This window comes from Sarcophilus harrisii, chromosome 6, assembly GCF_902635505.1.
Source record: "Sarcophilus harrisii chromosome 6, mSarHar1.11, whole genome shotgun sequence".
Taxonomy (NCBI): domain Eukaryota; kingdom Metazoa; phylum Chordata; class Mammalia; order Dasyuromorphia; family Dasyuridae; genus Sarcophilus; species Sarcophilus harrisii.
In genome coordinates this window covers 181,989,450-182,014,753 of record NC_045431.1, presented here as the reverse complement: position 1 = coordinate 182,014,753, position 25,304 = coordinate 181,989,450, and the positions used below count along the sequence as shown (strand labels likewise).

Genomic DNA, 25,304 nt, shown 5'->3' with positions numbered 1-25,304 from the left:
CTCACTTTTTTCTTTATAGGTGAAATAAGGGTGAAAGGTGATTATTGTTGTTTTTAATAATATTTATCATTATTATTACTAATATTATTATTTACTAAGAGAGAAAGGCTAGCTTTGATGATAATAAGATCTGGGTTCACTGTCTCTGATACATATTAGGTGCATAACTGTAGTAAATCACAGAACCTTTTAATTCCATAGGCAACTCTGTACGTCTATGACTCTCAGGGAGACTAACTGTTAATCTATATCAATGGATAGCAGGGGTCCTCAAACTTCTTAAACAGAGAGCCAGTTCACTGTTCCTCAGACTGTTGGAGGGCCGGACTACGTAAAAAGAAAAACTTTGTTTTGTGGGCCTTTAAATAAAGAAACTTCATAGCCCTGGGGGAGGGGGATAATCATCCTCAGCTGTCGCATCTGGCCCACAGCCGTAGTTTGAGGACCCCTGGAGTTTCCTCACCCTGGTGAAATCCAGAGTTCAGTATCCCTCCACAAACACACACACATACATACATAAGCAAATATACACATATGTGTACTTGTGCATGCATTAGTATGCACAGGTATCATAGTGGTTTATGTCAATCAATCAATCAACATTTATTCAGCACCTACTATGGCCCTGGTATTATGGTAAGCAGTGAAGATACAAAAAGAGGCAAAAGTCTCTGATCTCAAGGAACTAATAATCTAATGGAAAAGACAATATAACAACAAATATATTAAAAGGAAGTTATATACTGGGGATACAAAAAAAGATGCAAAAGACAGTTCCTGCTCTCAAGAAGCTTATAGTCTCACAGGAAGAGATAACATGGGAACAAATATAAGTTTAAAAGAACAAGTTAGATAAAAGATAAATAGAAAATAATTAAGAGAGCAAAGGCATTGTAATTAAGAAGAGTTGAGGAAGGCTTTCTGCAGTTGAGACTACAAGAAGCTAGGGAAATCAGGACTTTCATAGTTTACTTTATACTTCATGACAATGTTGTGACATAGTGATGCAAGTCTTATTAATAGCAGCTCATATTTCTGTAATCATAACTTAAAGTTTGCTAAGTATTTTCCTTATGACAGTTCTTGAAAGGATATTGCTTATTATCCATATTAGGAAAGTAGTGTTCAGCAAAGTAATAGGACTTGCTTGTGGCTGAATGGCTGCTAAGAAATAGAAAGGTGAACCTTGGCCCTCTGCTCCAAGATGAATGTTCTTTTCAAATATATACAGTGCAGGCTCCATTATTTTGGGAGCAGAAGTAACATAGCTACTTTTCTATCTCTGGCCCTGATTCTCCTTATTTATAGAATGAAAGCTTTGGATTGGTTGCTCTCAAAGGTTTGTTTCAGATTAGACAACTATGACCTCCTTCTGAACAATGAGCTGTCCAAGGTAGGCATTATTTATGGCAAGTCTTCAAGCTTTTTAAGGGTTTTTTTGTGTAATGGATGGTTGTGCGAGGCAGTTCTCCTGTCTACAAAGGATTTATAGTCAAGTGCATGAGTGTGGCAATTGCACAAATAGTTAAAAGCTGGCCTAGAGAATGTCAAAATAAGATAGTACGGAAGATTCAAGAAGAATGGACTACCTATATCTGGGAAGGGTGGAGTCATAGTCATGTCTTTTTTTTGCTGGAAGCATATTTTTTACAAGGAATTTTTTGGCATCTGACATTGTTTCAGAGGCTGCATTGGAAGGCTCTTTCAGGAAGGCCATTTTACTCATCAAGAATGAGGCGCAATATACCTGATAGTCACTCAGCCTTGACTTGGAAACCTCTATGGGAGGCAACCTCCTATTTTAAAAAGTATTTCTATTCTATCTTTGGACAGATCTAATTGTGAAGAAATTCTATTTTGTATAAAGCTTTAGTTTGGTCTAGTGAAACACCCATCCCATTGCTAGAAATTTTGCTCTCTGGAGCCTAATAGAACAAATTTAATCCTTGTTCACATGACAGTCATTCAGATCCTTGAAGATAGTTATCGGCACCCATAAAGATTTGTCTGCTTGTCTTTTGATAAAGGGAAGCTCTTTAAATACAGTTAGCTCTTCTGCTTCAGGAAACTTCTAAGAAAAGACTAACTGATTACATTGGTGATTTAGAATAGAGGTGTCCTACTGGCCACATGCAGCCCATCGTACTACTGAGTACAGCTTATACCAGATCAAAATGCAATGCCTATTTGATTTTTCCCCAGAGGCAAAGAAGAAAAAAAAAGACCAGGAACACTTAAATACCCACCCGTGGTGGCTTTGTATATAACTCCCACAAGCACAACAGAGTCTTGACACAGCATGATATAGATTTGTTGCCTAATGCCAACAGTGGAAACGTGACTTTTCCATTTTTAATTTCAGGATAAAGGCAAAGGCAGCATGGGAGAGAGCCTGATGTATTCTTTGGGAACAGTGGCTACATCTGTTGTCCTCCCAAACCTGGTGACTCTGTAGCCCTATTTGTCTTACTGGGCTAACAGAAGCTACTTTTGGATCTTTGGAAATGTCTTAAAGCCATAAACTAGGTAACCAGGAAGGGGACTGATGAGACCCTTAAGGAAATGTAGTGGACCAGGTACCAGGCAGAAGAAATTCCAATCATTATTGTGTTTTAAGGTAAAATGTCCTTTATGAAGCTTAGAGATACAGTTAGAGCCATCTCTGGAACAAGGGACAGCCCTATTCAGAGTCAGGTGAGAGTATGTTGAGATCTCTTTAAGCTCAAACAATTTGCACTCCAGAGTGATATCCAGCTGTTCTGTTCATCATTCTATTGTTCTGTGTTTCAGTTGCTAAACTGGGGCACAGTCTACTTGATTTTGATATTGGCTGTTATATGTTGATATTATCTAGGACAGAATAAGTAATTCTATGATTCTACAATAAAGTCCAGATAACATGATTTGACTAGCCTTTGTGTATAGCCACATTTAACAAGTATTCTCTCTTTTTTTGCTTGTTTCTCCATTTGTTCCCTCTTTCTACTCCAGATTTGTATCTCCAATTACCTTTTTAAAAAAGGTGATAGACATTTTAGCATCTTAGCCTCCACATATCCAAAACTAAATTCATTACCATTTGCCCCAAATCCCTGTTTCTTTTTTATCCCTTATATTCAATATGTGGCCAAATGCTGTCAGTGTTACCTTATAGATATCTCTCCTATATGTCCCATTCTTTTGGATACTGCTACAAGTATCTGGTACAAATCTCATTAATTTATTCCTGGACTATCCTCAGTTGTCTTTTAGTCTCCCTGTCCCAAGTCTCTCCCCGCTCTAGCCTATCTTCCATTCATCTGTCAAATTAATCTTCCTAAAGCACAAACCTGATCATATCACTCCTTCCCTTTTCAATAAACTGCAATGTGTCACATACAGGATCATATATAAAATCTTCTCTTTGGCCCTTTACAACCTAGTCTTTTCACAAAATTCAGTCACAGATGAGTAAAATGGCCTTCCTGAAAGATCCTTCCAATGCAGCCTCTGAAACAATGTCAGATGCCAAAAGATTCCTTGTAAAAAATATGCTTCCAGCAAAAAAAAAGACATGACTATGACTCCACCCTTCCCAGATATAGGTAGTCCATTCTTCTTGAATCTTCTATACTATCTTATTTTGACATTCTCTAGGCCAGTTTTTAACTATTTGTGCAATTGCCACACTCATGCACTTGACTATAAATAGAAGTCTACCAGTTCTTTTCTAGGCAAATCCTAACCAAATTATCAAAAGAGGTTGCCATATCTCTCTTTACAGGGGATGCTATCTCTGAGTATCCCTCCTCTGTTTTGCCTTTGAGATAACCTTGAGTTTCCTGATAGGTTGGTTTCAAATCTCAGGTTGCGTTAGCTTTTTGATTGTGGCTATGTTATTGCCCTTTCTCAGGTTGTGTTTCCTTATTTGTAAAAATAGTGGTAATAATACTCACTCTATCTTCCTTACAGGGTTGCAAATCTTAAAGCACAATAAATTTGCAATTAAGTTATTAGTAACTCTCTCAATCTCCCAAATTTCTTTTTCTTCCAGTTCCCTAAATTCCTAGATTACTCCTTTATCTCTCCAGAAACAATAGCAACAATAAATTCCCTTCTTCAGGTAGGCAATGTTTTTAAACTAATACACACTAAAGTGGGCCTGGTCAATAGACCCTTAAATGTGTTGCATTTTACAAATTAAGACAACTCTAAGATACCACTACACACCTGTCAGATTGGCTAAGATGACAGGAAAAAATAATGATGATTGTTGGAGGGGATGTGGGAAAACTGGGACATTGATGCATTGTTGGTGGAGTTGTCAACGAATCCAACCATTTTGGAGAGTAGTTTGGAACTATGCTCAAAAAGTTATCAAACTGTGCATACCCTTTGATCCAGCAGTGTTACTACTGGGATTATATCCCAAAGAGATTATAAAGAAGGGAAAGGGACCTGTATGTGCACGAATGTTTGTGGCAGCCCTTTTTGTAGTGGCTAGAAACTGGAAACTGAATGGATGTCCATCAGTTGGAGAATGGCTGAATAAATTGTGGTATATGAATATTATGGAATATTACTGTTCTGTAAAAAATGACCAATAGGATGATTTCAGAAAGGCCTGGAGAGACTTATACGAACTGATGCTAAGTGAAATGAGCAGGACCAGGAGATCATTATATACTTCAACAACAATACTATATGATGACCAGTTCTGATGGACCTGGCCATCCTCAGCAACGAGATCAACCAAATCATTTCCAATGGAGCAGTAATGAACTGAACCAGCTATGCCCAGAGAAAGAACTCTGGGAGATGACTAAAAACCATTACATTGAATTCCCAATCCCTATATTTATGCACACCTGCATTTTTGATTTCCTTCACAAGCTAATTGTACAATATTTCAGAGTCTGATTCTTTTTGTACAGCAAAATAATGTTTTGGTCATGTATACTTATTGTGTATCTAATTTATATTTTAATATATTTAACATCTACTGGTCATCCTGCCATCTGGGGGAGTGGGTGGGAGGTAAGAGGTGAAAAATTGGAACAAGAGGTTTGGCAATTGTTAATGCTGTAAAGTTACCCATGCATATAATCTGTAAATAAAAGGCTATTAAATAAAAAAAAAATATGTTGCATTTTAAAAGAGAAGATTTCTTTAGATGGAAAGGCCTGTAATTCCTACTATTAGAGAGAACCTGAAGTCGTGGCTCTCTTGAACTCTGAGCTGTGCTAAGGATCTGACCAATTTGGTGTCAATGCCATTGGAAACCAATATGGTAAACCCCAAGGAATGAGGGACCAATGAGCTGAATGTCATAAATGAGAAGACTCTTATTCACCACAATATAATTTATCTTTGTTCATGCTTTCTGTTATGTGTTATTTTTTTCATTATTCTACAGATTGGAGAAAAGATTATTAACACTCCTACCATGCATTGATTCAGACCTTTTATTTGGTAAAAAAAAAAGTGGGTTGATCCATGCATAGAACTCAATTAAATCAATCATTAAACATAGCTGATAATAATTGCTATATTTATATAGGATTTAAAGTTTATAATCTGCTTTTTCTATATAATCTCAATTGAACTGTAAAAAATCTTATGGGTAAAAAAGTGCGATTCCTTTTTTTCCAGAAAAGGAAACTGAGGCACAGAATGGCTTCTTAGGATCTTAAATCTAGAATTGTAAGGGACCTTAGAAGTTACATAGACCAAAGTTTCTTAAACTTTTCCCTCTTGTGACCTCTTTTTGCCCATTAATTTTTATGTGACCCTAGTTATATAGATATATAAAATAAATATACAAATCAAGCATTTAGTGAAAATGAATCATAATTTTGCAGCATCCCCCCCCACACACATTCAGTTACAAGACCCCACCTGGGGTCATGGCCCACAGTTTAAGAAGCTGGGATATAAACCACTCCCTTCATTTTATAAATGAGTAATAGTTAAGTAATATGCCTAGGATCAAAAGTAATAGGTGCCAAAAGAAGGATTTGCTTTTGTGTCTTCTAGTACTCTTATCTATCCTAAAAAGACTATGTTTTAACTAATTCTAATTTTGTTTTCTTCCTTCCTGTTCCCACTCCCCAGCTCCCCAAGCAATAAGGATAACTATAATGTAGTGTTATTGTTGTTGAGTCATTTTTCAGTTGTGTCTGCTTCTCTATGACCCAATTTGGATTTTGCTTAGCAGACACTGAAGTGTTTTGCCATTTTCTCCTCCACCTCATTTTACAAAGGGGAAAGTGAGGCAAATAGGGTTCAGTGACTTGGCCAGGGTTACCCAGCTAGTAAATATCTGGGCTACATTTGATCTTAAGATGAATATTGGCTCCAAGCCCTGGTGCTTTATCCACCATAATGTTCCTTAGCTGCCCAGTCATATAAAGTAGGTACTCAATAAATGTTTGGTCAGTTCTATTGTATTCATTCCCTCCTTTGGCACTCTATTCCATAGCCAGGTGACTTTAATTGTAAGGATTGGTTCTAGAGACAAGGAAGTTTTTCCTAACATTAAACAGAAATCCATCTCCCTATAACTTTTCTGTGTGGCCTAGTTCTGCCTCCAGGCCAAACAGAACAGCTCTACTATTCCCTCTCCTCCATGTTGATCCTTCAAACAGAAATATTCAAAGAAGGTAGCCCAGACCAGTGATCTCTGGAGATCTGGGAAAGGTTGGGAGGAGCTGACTGTGCACTTAATAGGAGCAGTAAGTAGTCCAAACCTGCAGGCAATTACTATATCTTAAACCAGAGGCAAATTCTGAAACCAGGGGGAGCCTGGCTGGAGGAGGTCATGCAGAATTTGGCCTAAGGCGACAAGGAACTAAGTGAACACAGAAGTTGGCCCTATCTGTCTAAATTACAGGGGAATATGAGCAAAAGATTCAAGAGCTCAAATGGGAAAACAGATCCCCTCCTTACTTTGCTTTTGCAGCCTCCCACTGACAACCCTTAATGAGGACTTCTGATGAAGGGAACCTCTGAAACAGATACCTCTGTGAGAGTGCTGGATAAACAGTTCAAGCCATAGACCCTCAAAGGACAGGCATTTCAAACATGCATTTACACTTCACTGACAGGTCTGAAAAGTACCCTTCAAGCTCATTTTTTTTTTTCTTTTAGATACACAATATCCTCGTTGCTGTCCAAGACCTTCTAAGTTTCTCCTTTTTGCTGCTGAATAGGGCCAGGGTCTAGGACACACAGTGAATAAATAAAAATGGTCCCAGTGATTCCAAATGCCAGCTGCTATACCAGGCTAGACTAATCTGCCCTTGTGTTCTTTTTGTTTTCTGTAAACCAGTTTTAAATCCAAATGGGGAAACCTTTAGAAACTCATTTTAACAAGCTCAAAGAATACATGTAGAACTTTGCTCCTTCTGCCCCCAGTGACATATTAGTGCTCACTTTACAAGGGAACAGCTTTGCTCTCATGTTACAACACCTTTAAGTCAAAGATCAAATTTTCTCTTACAGAGAAATGGGATGAAACACAAGAGCATCCATTTAGAAGACAAAAGTTACTTGGAGGCTGGTTAGCCCAATTCCCTCATTTTGTGCACAAGAAAACTAAAGTCTGGTAATTTAAACAACTTGTTCCAGATCATGCAGGTAGCAATCATCAAAATTTGGATTTCAATCAATCTATTATCAATCAATCAATCAATAAAAATTATCAAGTACCTACTATATATGCTACTATGCTAAACACTGGGGATTTGAATCCAAGCTCTTTGCTATCATACCACACGATGCAGCAGATTTGGATTTTGTTTATTTTAAGTCTTCTCTCAGTCAAGAGGGTTCTAGATTCATAGAATGATGTTATTTACTCTATTTGTCATGTCCAACTCTTTGCAAATCTAGTTGAGTTTTTTTTTGGAAAGGACACTGGAATAGTTTTCCATTTCTTTCTCCAGCTAATTTTTATAGATGAGGAAACCAAGGCAAAAAACATTAAGTGACTTGCTTACAGTCAACTAGTAAGTGTCTGAGGTTGGATTTGAATTCAGGAAGATGAATATTCCTGACTCTAGCCCTGACACTCTATTCACTGTGCTACCTAGAACCATAGTGCAGGTATATCTCAAAAAATGGAATTGGTGCTAGAGGCTTTTTGCTTATTAAAGCAGTTTCTTTCATTTGAGGAAGACAAGTGGCACAGTAGATAGAGTGCTGAAGCTGGAGTTGTGAAAACTTGAATTCAAATCTAGTATCAGCCTTTCATTAGCTATGTGACCTTGGGCAAGTTACTTAACTGCATATCTTAGTTTCCTCACCTATAAAATGGGGATAATAATAGCAAGTTGTTGCAAGGACCAAATACAATTAATTATAAAATATTTACTGCAGTGGCTGATGCATAGTGGAACTCTGATAAATGCTAGTTTCCTTTCATAATTCCATTTTGGGGAGTTCTAATTATTCATAATTCTCCCTTATTCCTAGCTAAAAATTACTTTTGCCACTTGGTTCTGGAGTCACATAGAGTAACTAGATCCCATTTTTTACATGACAACCCTTGAGATAAATGAAAACAGCTAGTATCTGTCGTCTCTAATTCTTCCCTTCTGCATTTTTAGTTCCTTTGACCAATCATTATGTAGAGACACCATGATAAAGAGCTCTGGCTTTGGAGTCCTTGGTTCACATGTTGCCCATCACTTATTATCTTGGTCAACTTAGCCAAATCACTCAAACATTTAGTTTCCTCACCTGTAAAATAAATGAACTGGAGTAGATGGCTTTTAAGGTATCTCTTAGCTCTAAATTTATGAAATGCTGTTGTAAATGATGACAAAAATATCAATAATAATAGCTGGTCTTTATACAGTACTTTTCAAATATTATCTCATTTGATCTTCACAACCACTCTAGGAAGTTGGTACTCTTATTATATTCATTGGGAGTATTATACTCACTGGGAACTGAGGAGGACAGCAGATAAAGTGAATTGCCCAGAGTCACACAGCTAGAAACTTTTTGAAGTGGGATTGAACTCAGGTTTTCCTAATTTAATTACCTCTAATAACACAGCTTGAACAGTAAGGGATCTTAAAAGTCATGTAGACTAAGCCTTCATTTTATATATAAGGAAAGGTTAATTAAGTAACATGCTCAGTGTTAGAACTAGTATGTTCTAGAGGTAAGATTTGAACTTGGATCTTCTAGTACATTATCCTCTGTCAAGAGATGATGTCTTAACTAATTTTAGTTTTATGTCCTCTCTTCCTGTCTCAATCCTAGTCCCTTTAGGATTGGATGGAACAGAGAATTCATGTTGGGGAATAGGGAAAGATAAGATTGGCTAGGTAAAATGAAGGCCATATCACAAAAAGTTCTGAATGTTTAAAAAAAGAGACATATCTAAAAATTAACAGACCAATTGTTTTGTGTAGCTCACGGCTATACAATGTCAGTTCCTAAAGAAGAACTAACCAATCAGCTTCAGCTCCTAAAGCCAAACTAATGGAAGAGATCAAATGAATCCACAATTTTATTGTCTTTTTCTCAAGTTAGACTGCAGAATTTGTGGTTGAGCTGGTTATACCACTTAACATTTACATAAACTGGAGTTTATCCATAGGAAGTGATTAGGATGGTTATGAATCTTGAAAGGAAACTGAAAAGCAGAGAAAGTCACTCACTGTCCAATTCAAGGTTAATTTCTAGTTTGTCAATGCACTTCTTTAAATGTGGCATCCCAGAAACAAACACAATACTCTAGATGGTGTCTGATCAGGACAAATTGCAAGGGAATTCTAGACACCATTCTAGACATTTTATTTATATTAATATAGTCAATAGAAAAAAAGAAAGTGAAGAGGAGTCAAGTATCCTAGGTTTGAATTAACGAATTAAACACTTGTTAAGCACTTAATGTGTTCAAAGTTATGTGCCAAGTGCTGGTGATACAGCTAAAAGAATAAGAGACCTTGCTGTCATGAAACTTACCTTGTAATGAGCCTGATATGAGCTCTGCCAATAATTTTTTGTGTGATCATGGAAAAATCATTGAATTTTTCCAAATTTCAAGATTCCTTATAGGAAAAATTAAAGGGATGGACTAGACAATTTAGATCTATGAAGCTTTTTGGGCTATCATATCATATTTCTGACTCACATTGCATTTATGGCCACCAAACCCCCCCTTATCTTTTTTTCATATGCAGTTTGTTTCATATTCACATTCATAGCAATGTTTCCATCCTATATTGATGCAAGTATTTTTTTGTCCATAGATAAGACAGAGAAATCATGAATATGATACATGTCTTTCAAATATCATAAGGTCAATAAGTGTAAAGATGAATTAATTTGTTCTCCTTGGCCCTGGAAGACAGAGCCAGGAATAAGGGGTAAATATTGCAGAAGCAAATTTAAACATGATATAAAGAAAATTTTTCTAATGATAAGAACTGTCTAAAAGTAAAACGAGCTACCTCAGGAGATTGTATGATCCCCAGTTGGCAGATGACCTCAAACAGGGGTTGAATGGCTATGCATCAGGATTGTTACAAAGGGAATTCCCATTCAGGTGTGAGTTTGGCCAATGACTTTTGACATTCCTTTTGCTTTAAATTGTAGGAAGAACTTTATGAAAATCAGAGTTTTCAAAAAATGGAATGAGCTACTTCCTGAAGTAATAAGTTCTTCATTTCTGGTAGTCTTCAAGAAAAGGTCTTAAAATATTATTTGTGATAAATAGAAATAATACTATATGTACACATGTACGATATTATTCTATATTTCTACTTACCACAAAGAATGTTTTGCAAAATTGTACAAAAAACTATAGTTATATATAAATATGAGAGATGGAGAGTGAGAAATATGGAATATGGAAAATATTCTACAAAACTAGAAGGGCAAATTGCATTAGATTGTGATTAGACTAGACAACATCTAAAGCTTTTTCAAATATAATATATGGGCTTCTAAGGTAGTTTCTAAATCATATATATATATTATATATATATATATGAGAGAGGGAGGATGAGAAATATAAAATATGAAAAATATTCTACAATACTAGGAAGATTTATTGCATTATATCAGACTAGACAACATCTAAAGCTATTTCAAATATATCATATGTGCTTCTAAGTCTCATATATATATGTTTATATATATATATGAGAGACAGAGGGTGAAAATATAGCATATGGAAAATATTCTACAATACTAGAAGGGCTTATTGCATTACATTAGACTAGAAAACATCTAAAGCTTTTTCAAGTATAATATTATATGCGTTTTTAAGGTAGCTTCTAAGATATATATATATATGTGTGTGTGTGTGTGTGTGTGTTGTGTATACATATGAGAGAGGGAGGGTGAGAAATGTAGAATATGGAAAATATTCTACAATACTAGAAGGGTCTATTCCATTACATTAGATTAAACAACATCTAAAGTTTTATCAAATATAATAGTATATGTGCTTCTAAGGTAGCAGTCTTAGAGTGTATGAACTTAAAAATACTGTGATAATGACATATAATTGGTTTCCTTTGAAATTTTATATATATTATTTTATGCATTAAATTTTTTAATTTGATAAAGGGAGATAGAGATTTCACCAGACTGTAACAAAGAATCCATATTACTAAAAAGGTGAAGAATCCCAGATCTGGGGTAAATATTAACACAAAATAACAAACTCGTATGGCTATCAGAAGAAAAACTTGTCAGGATGAACGAGATGAGGTGAGATCTCTCAGGACAGTGGTGAAAATCCAGTAAGATTTCATCTACTTCAGAAATGGAAAAGGCCTGAAGGTCTTTGAGAATTGATCCAAGGACATACTAAAGTCCCTTTCCTACTATCCTCCCATGACATCATTTTCTCCCTATTTCAATCAAATACGGGCAACTATGTACTTATTGGTCAAGTTCAATTTCTTGGGTAGTTCCCTCATTTAGAATGTAAGACCCTCAGCCAATGAGGATAAGGGTCAGTGGTGGGAGGGATATTTGCATTACGGATTTAAGTGTCAAACCTGTCCAGAAAGGTGCCTCCTCCCTTCAATTGCCTGCTCCAGGGGTGGGATGCCTGACCTCATGACAACATACAATAAACTTGTTTTGCTCCTAGAGATCTCTCCAGCTTTTTTTTTTTTAAATGGTGACCCCCTCACCATTTCTGAGTCACACAAGGGCATAGGGTCCTAGGTGAGATTTCTTTTTGCTCTATATACAAACCCAGAATCACCACTCTGCAGTCAATTTTCTTCACTGCTGGGAAGGACTGATCAGAACCACAAGCACCAGAAAATCTTGGTATACATACAATTGGTGTGTATACACCAATTTCTTACAATTTCTAGCTGGGGGAGAAGATTGATCTATAAGGTGGCTCCAGATAAAACAGCAAGTTTATAACTAACCAAGGTTTTGTTCCTGAGACTATGATGCTTCTCTACTGCTGAGTGTTGAACAATAACTGGCTGCTGACAGCAGAACTCATCAGTTTGATGTTCATATCACCAAGTTCCCATTCCCGTGATTGTTACAGTGGGGAATGCAGGAACATTCATCTGTTGCTAGCAAATATGTGCTATAGATCAGCCTCATATGACACACAGGACCTCAATAATGAATGATAATTAGCACTTTACAGACATGAACTAATTAGATAATGAATCTCCCTCCAAGCCCTCTTAGGTTAGTAAATGCCATTATCTCTGTATTTTGAAAATGCTCAAAGCGGGGAGCTTAGAGTATAGTTAGTCCTTTATTCCCCTGTGGAATTTTTGGAAAATGTTTGTCTATTTAACTAAAGGATCTTGACTTTTTAATAACAATAAATTAAATGCATTATGCCCTTTGCAGCTGCAAAGAACTTTAACATTCATTATCTCATTTGATCTACCCAAGAACCTGGTAAAGGAGGTGGAGCAGACATAATCATTTGTCCCATTTTAGAGACAAGGAAACCAAGACCCTGAAAGCATGGGAGATCAACTCAACATCATAGGAGTATATGAGCCTGAAATAGTGAGAAAGCTTAGAGTCATGGAGAGAATAAGCTTTAGAGCTGGGACAACATGAGTTCAAGTCCCATTTCTGAAATTATACTGGCTGTGGGAACTTGGGCAAGTCATCTAAACTCTTCATGTTTCAGGCCAGAGTGTCAAGAGTGTACCTCTGTAATTGGGAATGTATGTTCACTCATGTTCTGAGTCTTTGTGACCTGATTTGGGGTTTTGTTAGCAAAGATAATGGGATGGCATGCCGTTTTTTTTTTCTCCAGCTCATTTTACAGATGAGTAAATTGAGACAGGATTAAGATTCTGAGACTTAAACTTGGGAAGATGGGACTTTCTGACTCTGGACCTGACATTCTATTAAATGTGCTACCTAACTGCCCTAATTGGGAATATTGAACAAAATGAATAAAAATACAATAGAACACAGATAATGTTAATATGTCAATGCAGGATCATCATGTATGGATTAATGGCCTCTTTCTTTTCTTTTTTTGAGGCAAGTGAGGTTAAGTGATTTATCTAGAATCACATAACTCATAAGTGTCTGAGGACAGATATAAACTCCTGATTTTAGGACCTTTGCGCTATCTACTGCACTAGCTACCTGTCTCAAATACTTCATTGTTCAGTCATTTTAGATTTTTTGTAACTCCATTCTCCCCTCCCCCCCCCAAGATGCTGAGTGATTTTGTCATTTCCTTTTCCAGTTCATTTTACAGATGAGGAAACTGAGGCATACAGGGGTAAATAACTTGCCAAGGGTTATACTGATAATAAATACTTGAAGCAGGATTTGAACTTACAAATACGAGTCCTCCTGACTGCAGAACTGATGCTCTATCTACTGCAGCACTTAGCTGCCTCCCCATTTCTATTTGAATTTGGAGGACTGCTCTAGACTACTCCCTGACACTCTTAAGTTGGAGAGAAGGGGCTGACCTTTACTGACAGTGAGCTCCTTCCCCTGGGAGCTCCTTCTACAAGTACAATCACAGGTCCAGTCCCTATCATCATATATGTAACAAAACCTAAGGGATCAACTTTAGCTTTTCTGTTATGAATCTGATTTCCTTGTCATCATTAAGATACATCTGCCATGACTCTCAGCCTCGCACTGAATTGATTTGGTCTAATATAATTCTGATGATAAGATCACAGAACTCATGGATCTCAAGGCACTCTGGCTCCAATTACAAAATCGATATGATTGTGCATTCTGTGTTGGAAGGCAACTGGCTGGTCAGCTTTGAAAGGTTTATCTGCAAACTCCTCCCCAGACAGTTTTGGAGGCTTTATTTTGCAAATTAAATGAGAGTGCATTCATGGACAGATGTTCCATAGTCGTTTGCATGTTAACATCCAGCTGAAGTCAGTGGGAGTTTATGTGTGCAAGGATTACATGGCTGGGCAGAGAGTAAGAAAAACAGCAGTCAATTTGGTCCTTCCTGATATTAGCTTCCTCTAAAGCCATGGTCCTTGCCACAACCCTGAAGCTGTTGAATTCTGCCTGTCATATTTATGGTTTTTTTTTTTTTGCATAAAGAATAAAGTGACAAAATAGATCAAATTGTCCAGGCCTTTTGGAAGAATCACTTATATAAAAAAATGATTATTCTCTACTCAGGCAATTTATGACTCAACTTTTCAAGGTCATGATTGTTGTAATGCTTGGTTGTGTTTTTATCATAAAGCTGAATAAGATACATGAAAAAAAATTAACTTAGTTGAGTACTGGACAGCTTTTTAATGATGCTAATTACTTATATAGGATCACAGGACTATTGAATTAGAGCTAGAAGATGCCTTAAAAAATGATGGCATCTAATCCTCTCTTTACAGGTAAGTTAATTGACATACATAGAAATGAAATGGCTTGCCCATGATTACATGATATCTGAAGCAGCATTTTAATTCACTTCTTTCTGAGTTCAAGTATATGTCTCTATCCAAAATACCACTCAGTTGCCCTCCATTTTTATTGATCCCTAAGGTTTATGATATGCTTTCCTGTCAATATTCTTGAGAGAAAGATGATAACATTTTTATCGTACCCATTTTATAGATGAGAAAATTGTGGCTTAGAGAAATAAGATGAATTATTCATAGTCTTATAATTGTTATAGAGTTAGGTTTGAACCTATATCAGATTTCTTTTTACTACTGCAAAAAGCTTCTCTCTGAGATTTTGTTCTGCTTTGATCACTATAGATAAGCCAGAGGTATATTTGAACCTATCTATATAAAGACAATTATGGGAATCTCTTTCAGAATTAAAGTATTTCCCTTTGGCAACTATGAAGTCTGCAGTCTAGAAAACTATATTCCAGTTGAGGGTCCAGAAACATGACTTAAGCAGTTCAAAGGGAAGAGATTGATTAATCTGCATATGAAGAGCTCAAATGGAATACTTGCCCTGATGAAATGAAAAATCCTTGAAATGCTGAGCATTATTGTGATGGACACAAAAGAAATGACATAAATTATCATAGTGACACAAATCATCATCAAAGATTATATGACCAGAAAAAGTAAGCTGGTCATATCATGATGGCGAGAGATGATAGATGGACAGATCAAGGGCTGCTCTAGCACGAATGAAATATGAAAAGAACCAGAGGAATTCCTCTTTTTCACTGGAATACTCCTTTGTGGGAGATTTATGAAGGATAAAAAGAAATGTACAGATATGTGTGGAAACCTTAGGATTTGGAAGGAGAGCCGTACAGATCATTTTGTTCCAAATAGCTCATGGGAGTTACACTGAGTTCCAACGACAGGAAATGGCTTCTCCATGACCATGAACATGGGAAGCAGAGGCAGCATTCCAAGATTTCAAACTCTCTGCTCTTTTCACTGATGGCTTGTGCCAATGGTGGTAATAGTTATATTGACAAGGACACAGATCCAATCAAATATAAATATACTATTATTACTGTGATATTAAGGTAGAAGATAAGATCATAGGGTTTAGAAAAGAGATTATAGGAACTGGAAACAAGTTTGGGGCAAAGAAGTTGATTCAAAGGAAGATTAAACAAGGCAAAAGAGGGAAGGAGGAGGATAGGAGGTCTTATGGCAGGTTGTAGGTAAATTCACATCAGAAATTGTCACATTCTTTGCATCTTCCTATCTCAGACCAACTAGAGAGTGTTTTTAGGAGGATGAGCGGGATAATGGCAATATTAGAAGGAACTTCTGATGGAATTAAGGATGTTTCGCCTGCAGAGGAGAAAAATAAGGATTATGCAATTGATGCTTTTAAGTATTTGAAGGCAGAAGAAGGATTAGATTTGTCCTGCTTGGCCACAGAGGAGAGAACAGCTAGCAGTGGGTGGAAAGTATTACTGAGAGGCAGGTTTTAGTTTGATAGGAAAAGAAAATGGGCAGGGGGATACTTCCTGAGAATTAGACATCCCTAAAATAGAATGAGTTGCATCTGGAAGTAGGGACTTATTTCTCAGGTGGATGCTAATTGACTGCTTATTGAGGATATCGTAAAGGAATGTCTATTGATGTATGAAGTAGACTTGATAAATGCCCTCTGAAGTCCCCAATAGTACTGAAAAACCAGGATTCTATGATTCTAAGAGAGAATTAAGAATCACTCTTATTCTCAGGTACAGGCAATATTAACCACAGTTCATTACATGTACACGTTAGGCCGTACACTGCCAGTCAAACTCAATTAAGTCCTGAGTCAGATAACTGGCAGTTAGGGAAGAGGATGGTCACTTACGTCATCACCAGAGTCTCATCCCCTGGCTCACTTAGTAGTCCATCCACAAAGACAGAAGTACTGGTGAAATTATGTGTGCTCCAGGTATGACCTTCATCAATGCTGAACCTAGAGAGGGAGAGAAAAGGGAAGGGAGATGGAAAGAGAAGGAAAAAGAGAGAGGGAGGGAGGGAGGAAGAGAGAGAGAGAGAGAGAGAGAGAGAGAGGAGAGAGAGAGAGAGGACAGAGGTAATTAAAGGCAAAGAGGCAGAGAGTAAGACATGAGGAAGAAGAGAGAAACGGTGCGGCACAGAGAAAGAGATATAGAGACAGAGAGAGGGAGAGAAGGAAGGAGGGAGGGAGGAAAGAGAGAGAGAGAGATGTCACATTTACTTGTCACATCTGATCTCACTATGCAGGGGTATCCCTTAAACAAATAGCACAAGAACATTTGCATCTATGTGTGCATGTTTCCTTTTTCCATTTGTTGAGTAAAATGTCAACCTGACAAAAGAGGACTCCAGGTACCTACAGATCTAGTCACATTTCCTAAAAGTCAGCTGGGTTTGTCTAGTCGTAAGTATTTTAATTAACTAAATGTCATCCCAGCGCTCCCACCCACCAGCCCCACTCAGATGCCTGTGGGGAAAACCAGGCGGAAAATGTACCACTGACAACTGGCAGCATTCCTAACAGTCTCTGGATCTTGTCAGATGATAATTATAATAATAATAACTCACTATAATATAATGGAGATGGTGTTGTGAGAAAAACACACACACACACACACACACACACACACACTCACACTAGTCAGGGAACTTGGGTTCTTGACCTAGCTCTGGACCTTCATATCTGTGTGCCTTTAGGCAAGTGATTTCTGTTCTTTCAGACTCATTTTCCTTATTAATAAAAGGAAGGGAGTGGGACAGCACGATGTCTAAAATCCCTTCCATATTTTAAAGTTCTATGTTTCTACAACATGCATGCCTTCAGATTGTAGCTGTAAATTTAAAGGAACCCCTGTTGGGATAAGGATTCATGTTTTCTTATGGGTCCTAAGTGCTTCCCATGGTGTATTCTTATTGTCTTTTAAAGTTACTGCCCAAACCATTTGCTTCTCTTTCTAAGGGCTGATGGAAATTTCAGGTCTTCCCCCTACTCTTTCCATAAAGAGGCATATTTTAGACATGATAGAATGTAGAATTGGAAAGACTTTAGAATACAGATCCATAACACTATTAGAGCTGGAAGAGATCTTAAATACAGACTATAAACTGTCAGAGCTAAGAGGGGAACATAAACACAGACTATGAGTGTCAAAGCTGGAAGAGATCTTAGAAAATTGAACATAAAATATTAGAATTGGGAGAGACCTTAGAACACAAAATATAATAATGCTCGAACTAGAAGACCCCTTAGAAAAGAGATCATAACTAGTTAGAGCTGGGAAATTAGAACACTGAATATACAGTGTTAAAATTGAAAGTGAACTCAGAAAACAACATAACATTGAAGGCAGAAGTCATCTTGGAACACCATAGATTGTCAAAGTCAGAAAAAAAATTAGAACAGAAGGCTAGAAGTGAAAGTGAGCCTGAAGATCATTTAGCCAACTCTGTAATGTCACAGGTAAGAAAATTGAAAGCCTGGAGATGTTAAATCACTTATCCAAGGTTACTTACATAGCTACTTAGAGGAACTGATAGACCAACCAAACATCTGGTTGCTCTTAATGGCCATAGACAGCCTGGGGTCAAAAGTCACTGGGAAGAAACAAATTAACAAATAGGTAATGCCTTCTTCTGTCCCCTTTCCCCAATTTCCACAATCCATCTTAAGTGTACTGTCTCTTCTGTAAAGGAAGAAAGCCTTACTTGAGTATTTTCAAGGGGATGGACGTGTCTTTGATGGCCACAATGACTCCACCATGATCCAGGTACAGAATGTGGTGTTCCTCTTCAAAGACCTAGAAATCAGGCCAAAGAGAATCACTGAACAGCTTAAGGGTTCATCTTAAAAGGCAGCAGCAAAAAAAATTACAATTGGAAGCTCATAAACTATTTCAACTATTTATTTTTCAAAGAATAATTAGCAATAGCAACAACAAAAAAATGTTCATGTCTTTAAAAAAATCTTAAAAAAGTATTTCAAAGAACTATAGCCTTTTAGAATTGTAGGGGGCCTACTATTTACCATTGCTTTAAATTTATCTCTAGTTAAGGTATTTCACAGTTGATATTCTGTATTATATGCAATACAATACAACGATTGAAAGATGTGAGAAGAGAAGATCTTATGGATAAAAGTTTCCTTCAATAGCACAAAATTCTGCCCTTATGTACCAACACTGAAGTTGTATAAGCAAGATCTGGATAATTCCTTCCCTGTAAGCTCGATAACAATCCTTTCCTGCTTCAGGTAGTGATTTAATAAGATTCCTCAAAGATTCTACTTCATGGTGATTTCAATTAAATCCCAACTTGATAAGGACTCCCAAAGTTAGCACTACCATTCTAGAATTAGAAATTGTTTCTTCTTCAAGATGTAAACTTTAAGACAGTGTCTAGTAGAATAATAATTGGTTTTGGAATTAAGTTCTGATTCATTATCAAGTCGTGGCCACTTCCCTTCTTGGGAATTATTGCCATTTGATAAGGAATGGGATTGGATAGACAATTTTAAAATTTTATCCTGTTCTAACATTCTAATTTATGTTTAAAGACTCCTTCTAGTTTCAACAATCTGTATTATCCTAGCGTCCCCCCAGCCCTGGCATTCAGCAATCTATGTGGAAATGTCTATTCCAGCTCTTACCTTTTATATTTTCTATTTATATATAATATTTTCTATTTTATATATTTATATAATATAGCTTTAACCTTTTATATTTTTTTAATAACCTGTTAAGATTCTAAGTGAAGTATTTCAGCACGGAAAGGGGAGATTGTGGATGAAGTTCAATCTTTGTCTTAAAGATCTAAATGGCAGTTTCAGTGCTTAACAAATATGTCTTTAATCTTCTGAGGTCATTGGTCCCAATCATCACAGTAGGCAACCACCTGCATTTCACTTTCCTGTTTTCTTCCTATGGGAGTTCTAGTGAGACATGAACTTCAGTAAAAAAAGATTATATATGCACAAGCACACTTCAGGTTGTAAAATGCCCCATAAATACAATGTGCTGTGTTTTTGTGATTAACATCTCCTATCAGTTGATAATATAACATGTTTCTCCAATGGCTTTCCTAGTAAGAGCTACAAAAGGAAGATTTTCAATCTACCAATTCTTTCTGTCAGCTGTCTAAACTTGACTATAGAATAAAAACCCTTGAAAACATTTCCATTGCAATTCTTTTTCTTAGACTTTAGGGAGAGTTTTGTGTTTTGTTTGTTTGGTTTTTGCAAGGCAATGGGGTTAAGTAACTTATCTAGAGTCGCACAGTTAGTAAGCATCAAATGTTTGAGGCTGAATTTGAATTCGGGTCCCCTTAATTACATGGGGCAGTATTCTATCTCCTGTGCCATTTTCTTAGACTTTAAAAGAAGTATATGATCCTGACCTTTATCGTTGATCTCAAATGGAAAATAGTCCCACTATTGTATATCTTATGATACAGCTAGTATTATTGAACTTTGAGGATTATTAAGTTAACCAATCAACAGACATTTATTAAGCTCTATATGTGAATCAAGAAGCATTTGTTAAGCACTATGTGAAAGGTATTTTTAAGTTAAAGAAGATTAGCTGAGCCATACAATATTTCCATGGCATCTCAGAAACTAAAAAGCTATCTTGGAAATCATCCAGCTCAACCTATAACTAAGCAGGATGTCCAATCTAAAGGTAGGTCATTTCAATTCTGATTAAAAATCAGCAATTGTGAGGATTCATTGTGTTAATTCACTCCCTCATTGAACAGCTCTAATTGTTTGGAAGTTTCTTTTTGCATTATGATGAAATTTGTCTAACTTCACAGACTATGGATAGGGGGCAAAGTTGCAAGTGGGAACTGACACTTATCCACTCATTTATATTAGAAAAAGTGCCAGCTTAGATGATGATGACCAACAGATATGTGTAACAGAGCTAGGCAAGTCCAAATTAAGCATGTATTACTTGCCAGGAAAGATGCATTCTTATGTAGATGCCTCATTTGCAAGGTAACATAAAAGCAAAGTTGTGGTGACAATTACTGAAGGAACAAAAGCCATGTATAACCCCCAAGGAACTGGTTTACAAGTATTACTGAAAGCTTGAGATTAACAAAGAAAACATGTCAGTAGCCTATTCACTGAACTAATTTTCTTTGGCTGAGTTGTCTCTATGGCTGATAAAGAAAGCGGAAGATGATGAAGGATTGTGAGAAATGACAAAAGCCAAGACACAATGTGGTGTTTCCACAAGCTAGTTTCAGCCCTTTGGAGATAATGGGAAAAGAAGGAGACAAAGGAAAAAGAAGACAATGATGAACCAGACTGTCACTGATCTCACTCACATGCGATACTACAGTAAGTTATTATTTCCCCTCCCAGGTTACTCTATAGTCAAGGAATCTCTATAAGATGATTTTAGATGTATGGGTCAAGAAAATTCCCTAAAGCTAGTAAAAATGGATTTTACTTGCTCCAGGAGAGTAAAATTTATGCCTGTGGCAACCAAAACAAAACTACTACCAATGTGTACTTCACATTTGAAGAACCAAAGAGAAACCTTTAGAATTTGCTAGCTTCATTTACTATTTATACAACTTTAAGAATATAAGCCATATATGGTGATAACAAGCCATTTCAAAAAATATTTAGAGACAACATCCAACCAGGAATCAGAGCCATTCCATAGATCAAGTATTATAAAAGAAGATTTTCTCAGTGTAAGAACATCCCGCCAGATGTAGGGAGAGACTGATAAAAGGGATATTGATTTTGACCGGCATTAAGAAAGTGAGAACGATCCCTTACCACTTCCAACCGGGGGATCCACAACAAGTATGTTTCAATAGTTCACTGATGAGCATATTGGGGGCACCGAGATCAGAACAAAAATTTTCAATGGTCTCATCATTTGTCCATTTTAACACAAGTTTACAACTTCACCAGGAATCATAAGAATGACTTTACATGCTACCAACCTCCTGATGTTTATGTGTAAACTCTTTTCAACTGACTTGTATTTTGGAGTTCGTGAGGATGGCAGGGGGAGCTGTAGGCACTCATAATCAGAATATATCTTAGCTGAGAAAGAAGTTAAAGTAAGCTTACCGCCTATTTACAACTTCAGCCTAAAAGAATACTGACAGAAATAAATTAAATTATGATGCCTAAATTCACTGCCAAGACCTTCAACAAATTGACATGGTTTTGCTGAGAAATATTGATATTTGTAGAACACACAAATGAGTAGATTGATGGAAAGCTACTTCATACCTAATTGGGGACAGTTAAAAAACTTACCTATTTACAAAAGTCCTGGAAGCTTTCGGAGATCTACAAAAATCTGCTGGACATGGGGGCCAGCAAATAGAGTTCACCATAACAACATGTAGACTATAGGTAAACCAATGGATTCTTTGAAGATTAGATAAGACTGATGAGCACTCGTGAATGAATAATTGAAAAATGCATTTAATAAATGCTTGTTGTTGTGTATAAAGTACTTATTATGTGCCAACATTATTAAGCATTGGAGGATGCAAATAGAAAAGCAAAGTAGCCTCTGTTAGCAAGGAGCTTATGCTCTGAGGAAGCAATACAAACAAGTTTCAGAAAAATGAAAAGCCCATAGTAGCAGTAAAGTAGACAGAAATATATATTCCCTAATTTCATTTCTTCAGAAAAAAACATATATTTGATCTTTAGCATTTCACAGTGCTAAAGATTGGCATTTTGAAGACAAGAAGATTCTTTTCTGAATCTTTAATATCTATGGTGTTATACTACAATATTTAGGGAACCATAATAAAATAATATACTATGGGGTACAACCCTGTAGGATAAGTTGCCCAGGAGCGGCTTTCTGGGATATTTGGGCACTGAATTGGAAGCAGGTTCAATGATCTTGATGATGCTGTCATTCTTAGAGCTCTTGGACTTACTCACTCTTGAGTGTCAATCAGTTAACAATTGAGATGGGTGACAGTAGGCAAGATTAGCCCTTTTTCCACAATAATTTTTCCTCTCAACGATAATTTAAGGCTGGAAGTATAGGACTTCTAGCTTGGTAAGTCATTGCTATTTCTAAGGTTCATGATTTTAGGGTATTGAGCCATCTCTGTCAGGGTTGTAGGGAACTACTCGTGGAGGTGATGGTAGTGCTTTGATTTTACGAGCAGATGCTACCTCAAGTCTCTTTTTCTGGGATATCTTGTTGCTTTAACTAGGTTGGCTTGTTTACCCTCTAAGCAAAAAAAGCTTCCAACCCATATAGCAAAGACTATCTGAACCAGGCAGTGACTCAGAAACCGACATCTCAAGGGATGATTTATCTATGAACTATATCCCAATGACCAATTCAAGTATCTAGAGAGAACTGAATCCAGAGAAAGCACCTTTCTACCTAGAACTTTAATTTTGAAGCCTCCTAGTTTGGCTGGATAGTAGGGTATAGAAGAGAGAATGATTTCCAATGAAATGGAAAAGTAGATTGGGATCAGATTATACACCGGCTTTAACAATCAAATATAAGAACTGATATTTTATTTTAGTGGCAATAAGGAATCACAGAAGTTGAGTAAGGGTGTCAAAGGACTAGATCTGTTGACCTTTATGTAATGTGGATCTTGTAATTGTATAAGTTCATTGATGCACATGTTGAGTATATAACATTTTAATATGATTTTATTTTTTTTCATGACCAAGTTATTTTGCTTTATGTTAGCATCCTGCATATGTTATTTGCTGGTCTGTTAATTATTCATAATTTTAGCTTGCATGTATTGTTATTTATTCATTTTAAAAACTATTTTATAGGCTACTGCTGTATTTGACTTGCTGTTACATATTGCTTCAGTGCTATTAACATGAGTGAACTGCTGATATGTACATGCATTATATCCTGCAAAGTATTATCAACTTGTAGTCACTATAGCCTCATATTGAGTAATTATTTAGATTGCAGTATGTTTATTGCATGTTTTGTCTAAATTGGGCTGGGATACTTCTTGTTATATAAAGTACTAGTGTTTAGGATGATGCCATATTTCTAAATGTCAAATGCATTGCAGCTGACTTTTCAAGAGACTTTAAAAGATTTCAAAACCTGGGGAGGAATGTAGCCCATGTTTGGGGTCAGTTTATTGTTGCTGGTAGATGATGTATGATATTAATTTCCTTGCTTTCTTCCCATCCTAGAATAGAATCAGAAACTCTAAGAGGTTTCACACAGATACAAAATGTTGGGAGGAGAAGCTAGGGTTTTCTTGATTTGACTGAACAGGAAATGGAATAAAACTTTGAGCTAAAGACTAAAGAGTAAGGTAGCTGGGCCTGAACCATGATTGAGAGTTCCATAACATCTTCCTTTCATGGACTAAAGTAATTGCTTAATTTAATAAATTTAAGTCATTTCTTAACCATAGATAATAGCTTATTTGTCCTTTTTTTTCTCATTAAGAAAGAATACTTTAAATCTAAAGTTTATCTTTTCCTTTAAGTTATAGGTAAGATAGATTGATCGTAAATGTTTTATTATGAAATATGTTCTTATTGATGAAGATGTTTATAAGACAGTGACTAAATTTAGCAAAAAGAGAAAGAAAGGAGTTCAATCTTTCTGCATAAAACAATAGGATTTTCATCCTTTTTGAGGTTCTTGGGAAAGAAAATAATAGAATATTGATTTATAATTGTTTTACAAACTTTCCCAAAACACAGAACCAAATTGAATTCATATTCTTTCTTTGTTCTAGGCTAGAAGATTGCCAGAACAATATTTTGCTATATGAGCCAAGACTGGGTTCAAAGATCATGTTGCTTCATTCATTTCTTCCTCTCTTTCTCCATGCATACACAATGGAAATTCTGTATAAGGATATAATTGAAGATTTTATCCAGGGAGTAGAAACTGCCTGGTGAGAGGGGGAAAAAAGGTATAACTTGTCCTGACCAATACTATTCACATTCTAAAGATGGGAACCAGAAGTAGGAGTAATCTCTCATCTTTTGCTTCAAAAGTTATATCCAGACAGGAAGAGAAGATTATATAAAATGAAACTTGTGTCCTATTAGCCTCATCATTTTGAGGATATTTTGAGGATAAAATGAAATAATGAATGTCACAGTGTTTTATAACTGTAAAATACTGTCTATTTATACTTATAATAATTATGGAGGCAGTTTGGTACAATGAAACAAATAACATTTATAGAATAAGAAGACATGAGTTTTTAAATACTGGTTCTCTCACAACCTACCAGTTGTATGACAATGGGCAAACTCAATGAATTTATATTGAGCTCACATGCTTTATTTTCAAAATGAGGGGTCAGACTAGATAATCTCTAAGAACTCTTCCTTTTCTAAATATGTGATTCTATGATTATGAGGAATAATCATTAAAAATTATATTCTTGTTGATATGAGATAGCAATAGA

At 36.3% G+C, this 25,304-nt stretch overlaps 1 protein-coding gene across 3 annotated transcripts in view; it reads right to left on the bottom strand.

Annotated features, from left to right (window-relative positions):
• SORCS2 (sortilin related VPS10 domain containing receptor 2) overlaps positions 1-25,304 on the bottom strand; it is a 1,208,352-nt gene that overhangs the window by 73,410 nt on the left and 1,109,638 nt on the right. For all 3 annotated transcript variants that reach the window (XM_031943246.1, XM_031943247.1, XM_031943248.1), the window contains exons 13-14: positions 18,591-18,682; positions 16,735-16,842 (exon numbers count right to left, since the gene is read on the bottom strand). In XM_031943246.1, coding sequence (XP_031799106.1) covers positions 16,735-16,842; positions 18,591-18,682 — 200 coding nt within the window. The remainder of the gene's footprint in view (positions 1-16,734; positions 16,843-18,590; positions 18,683-25,304) is intronic.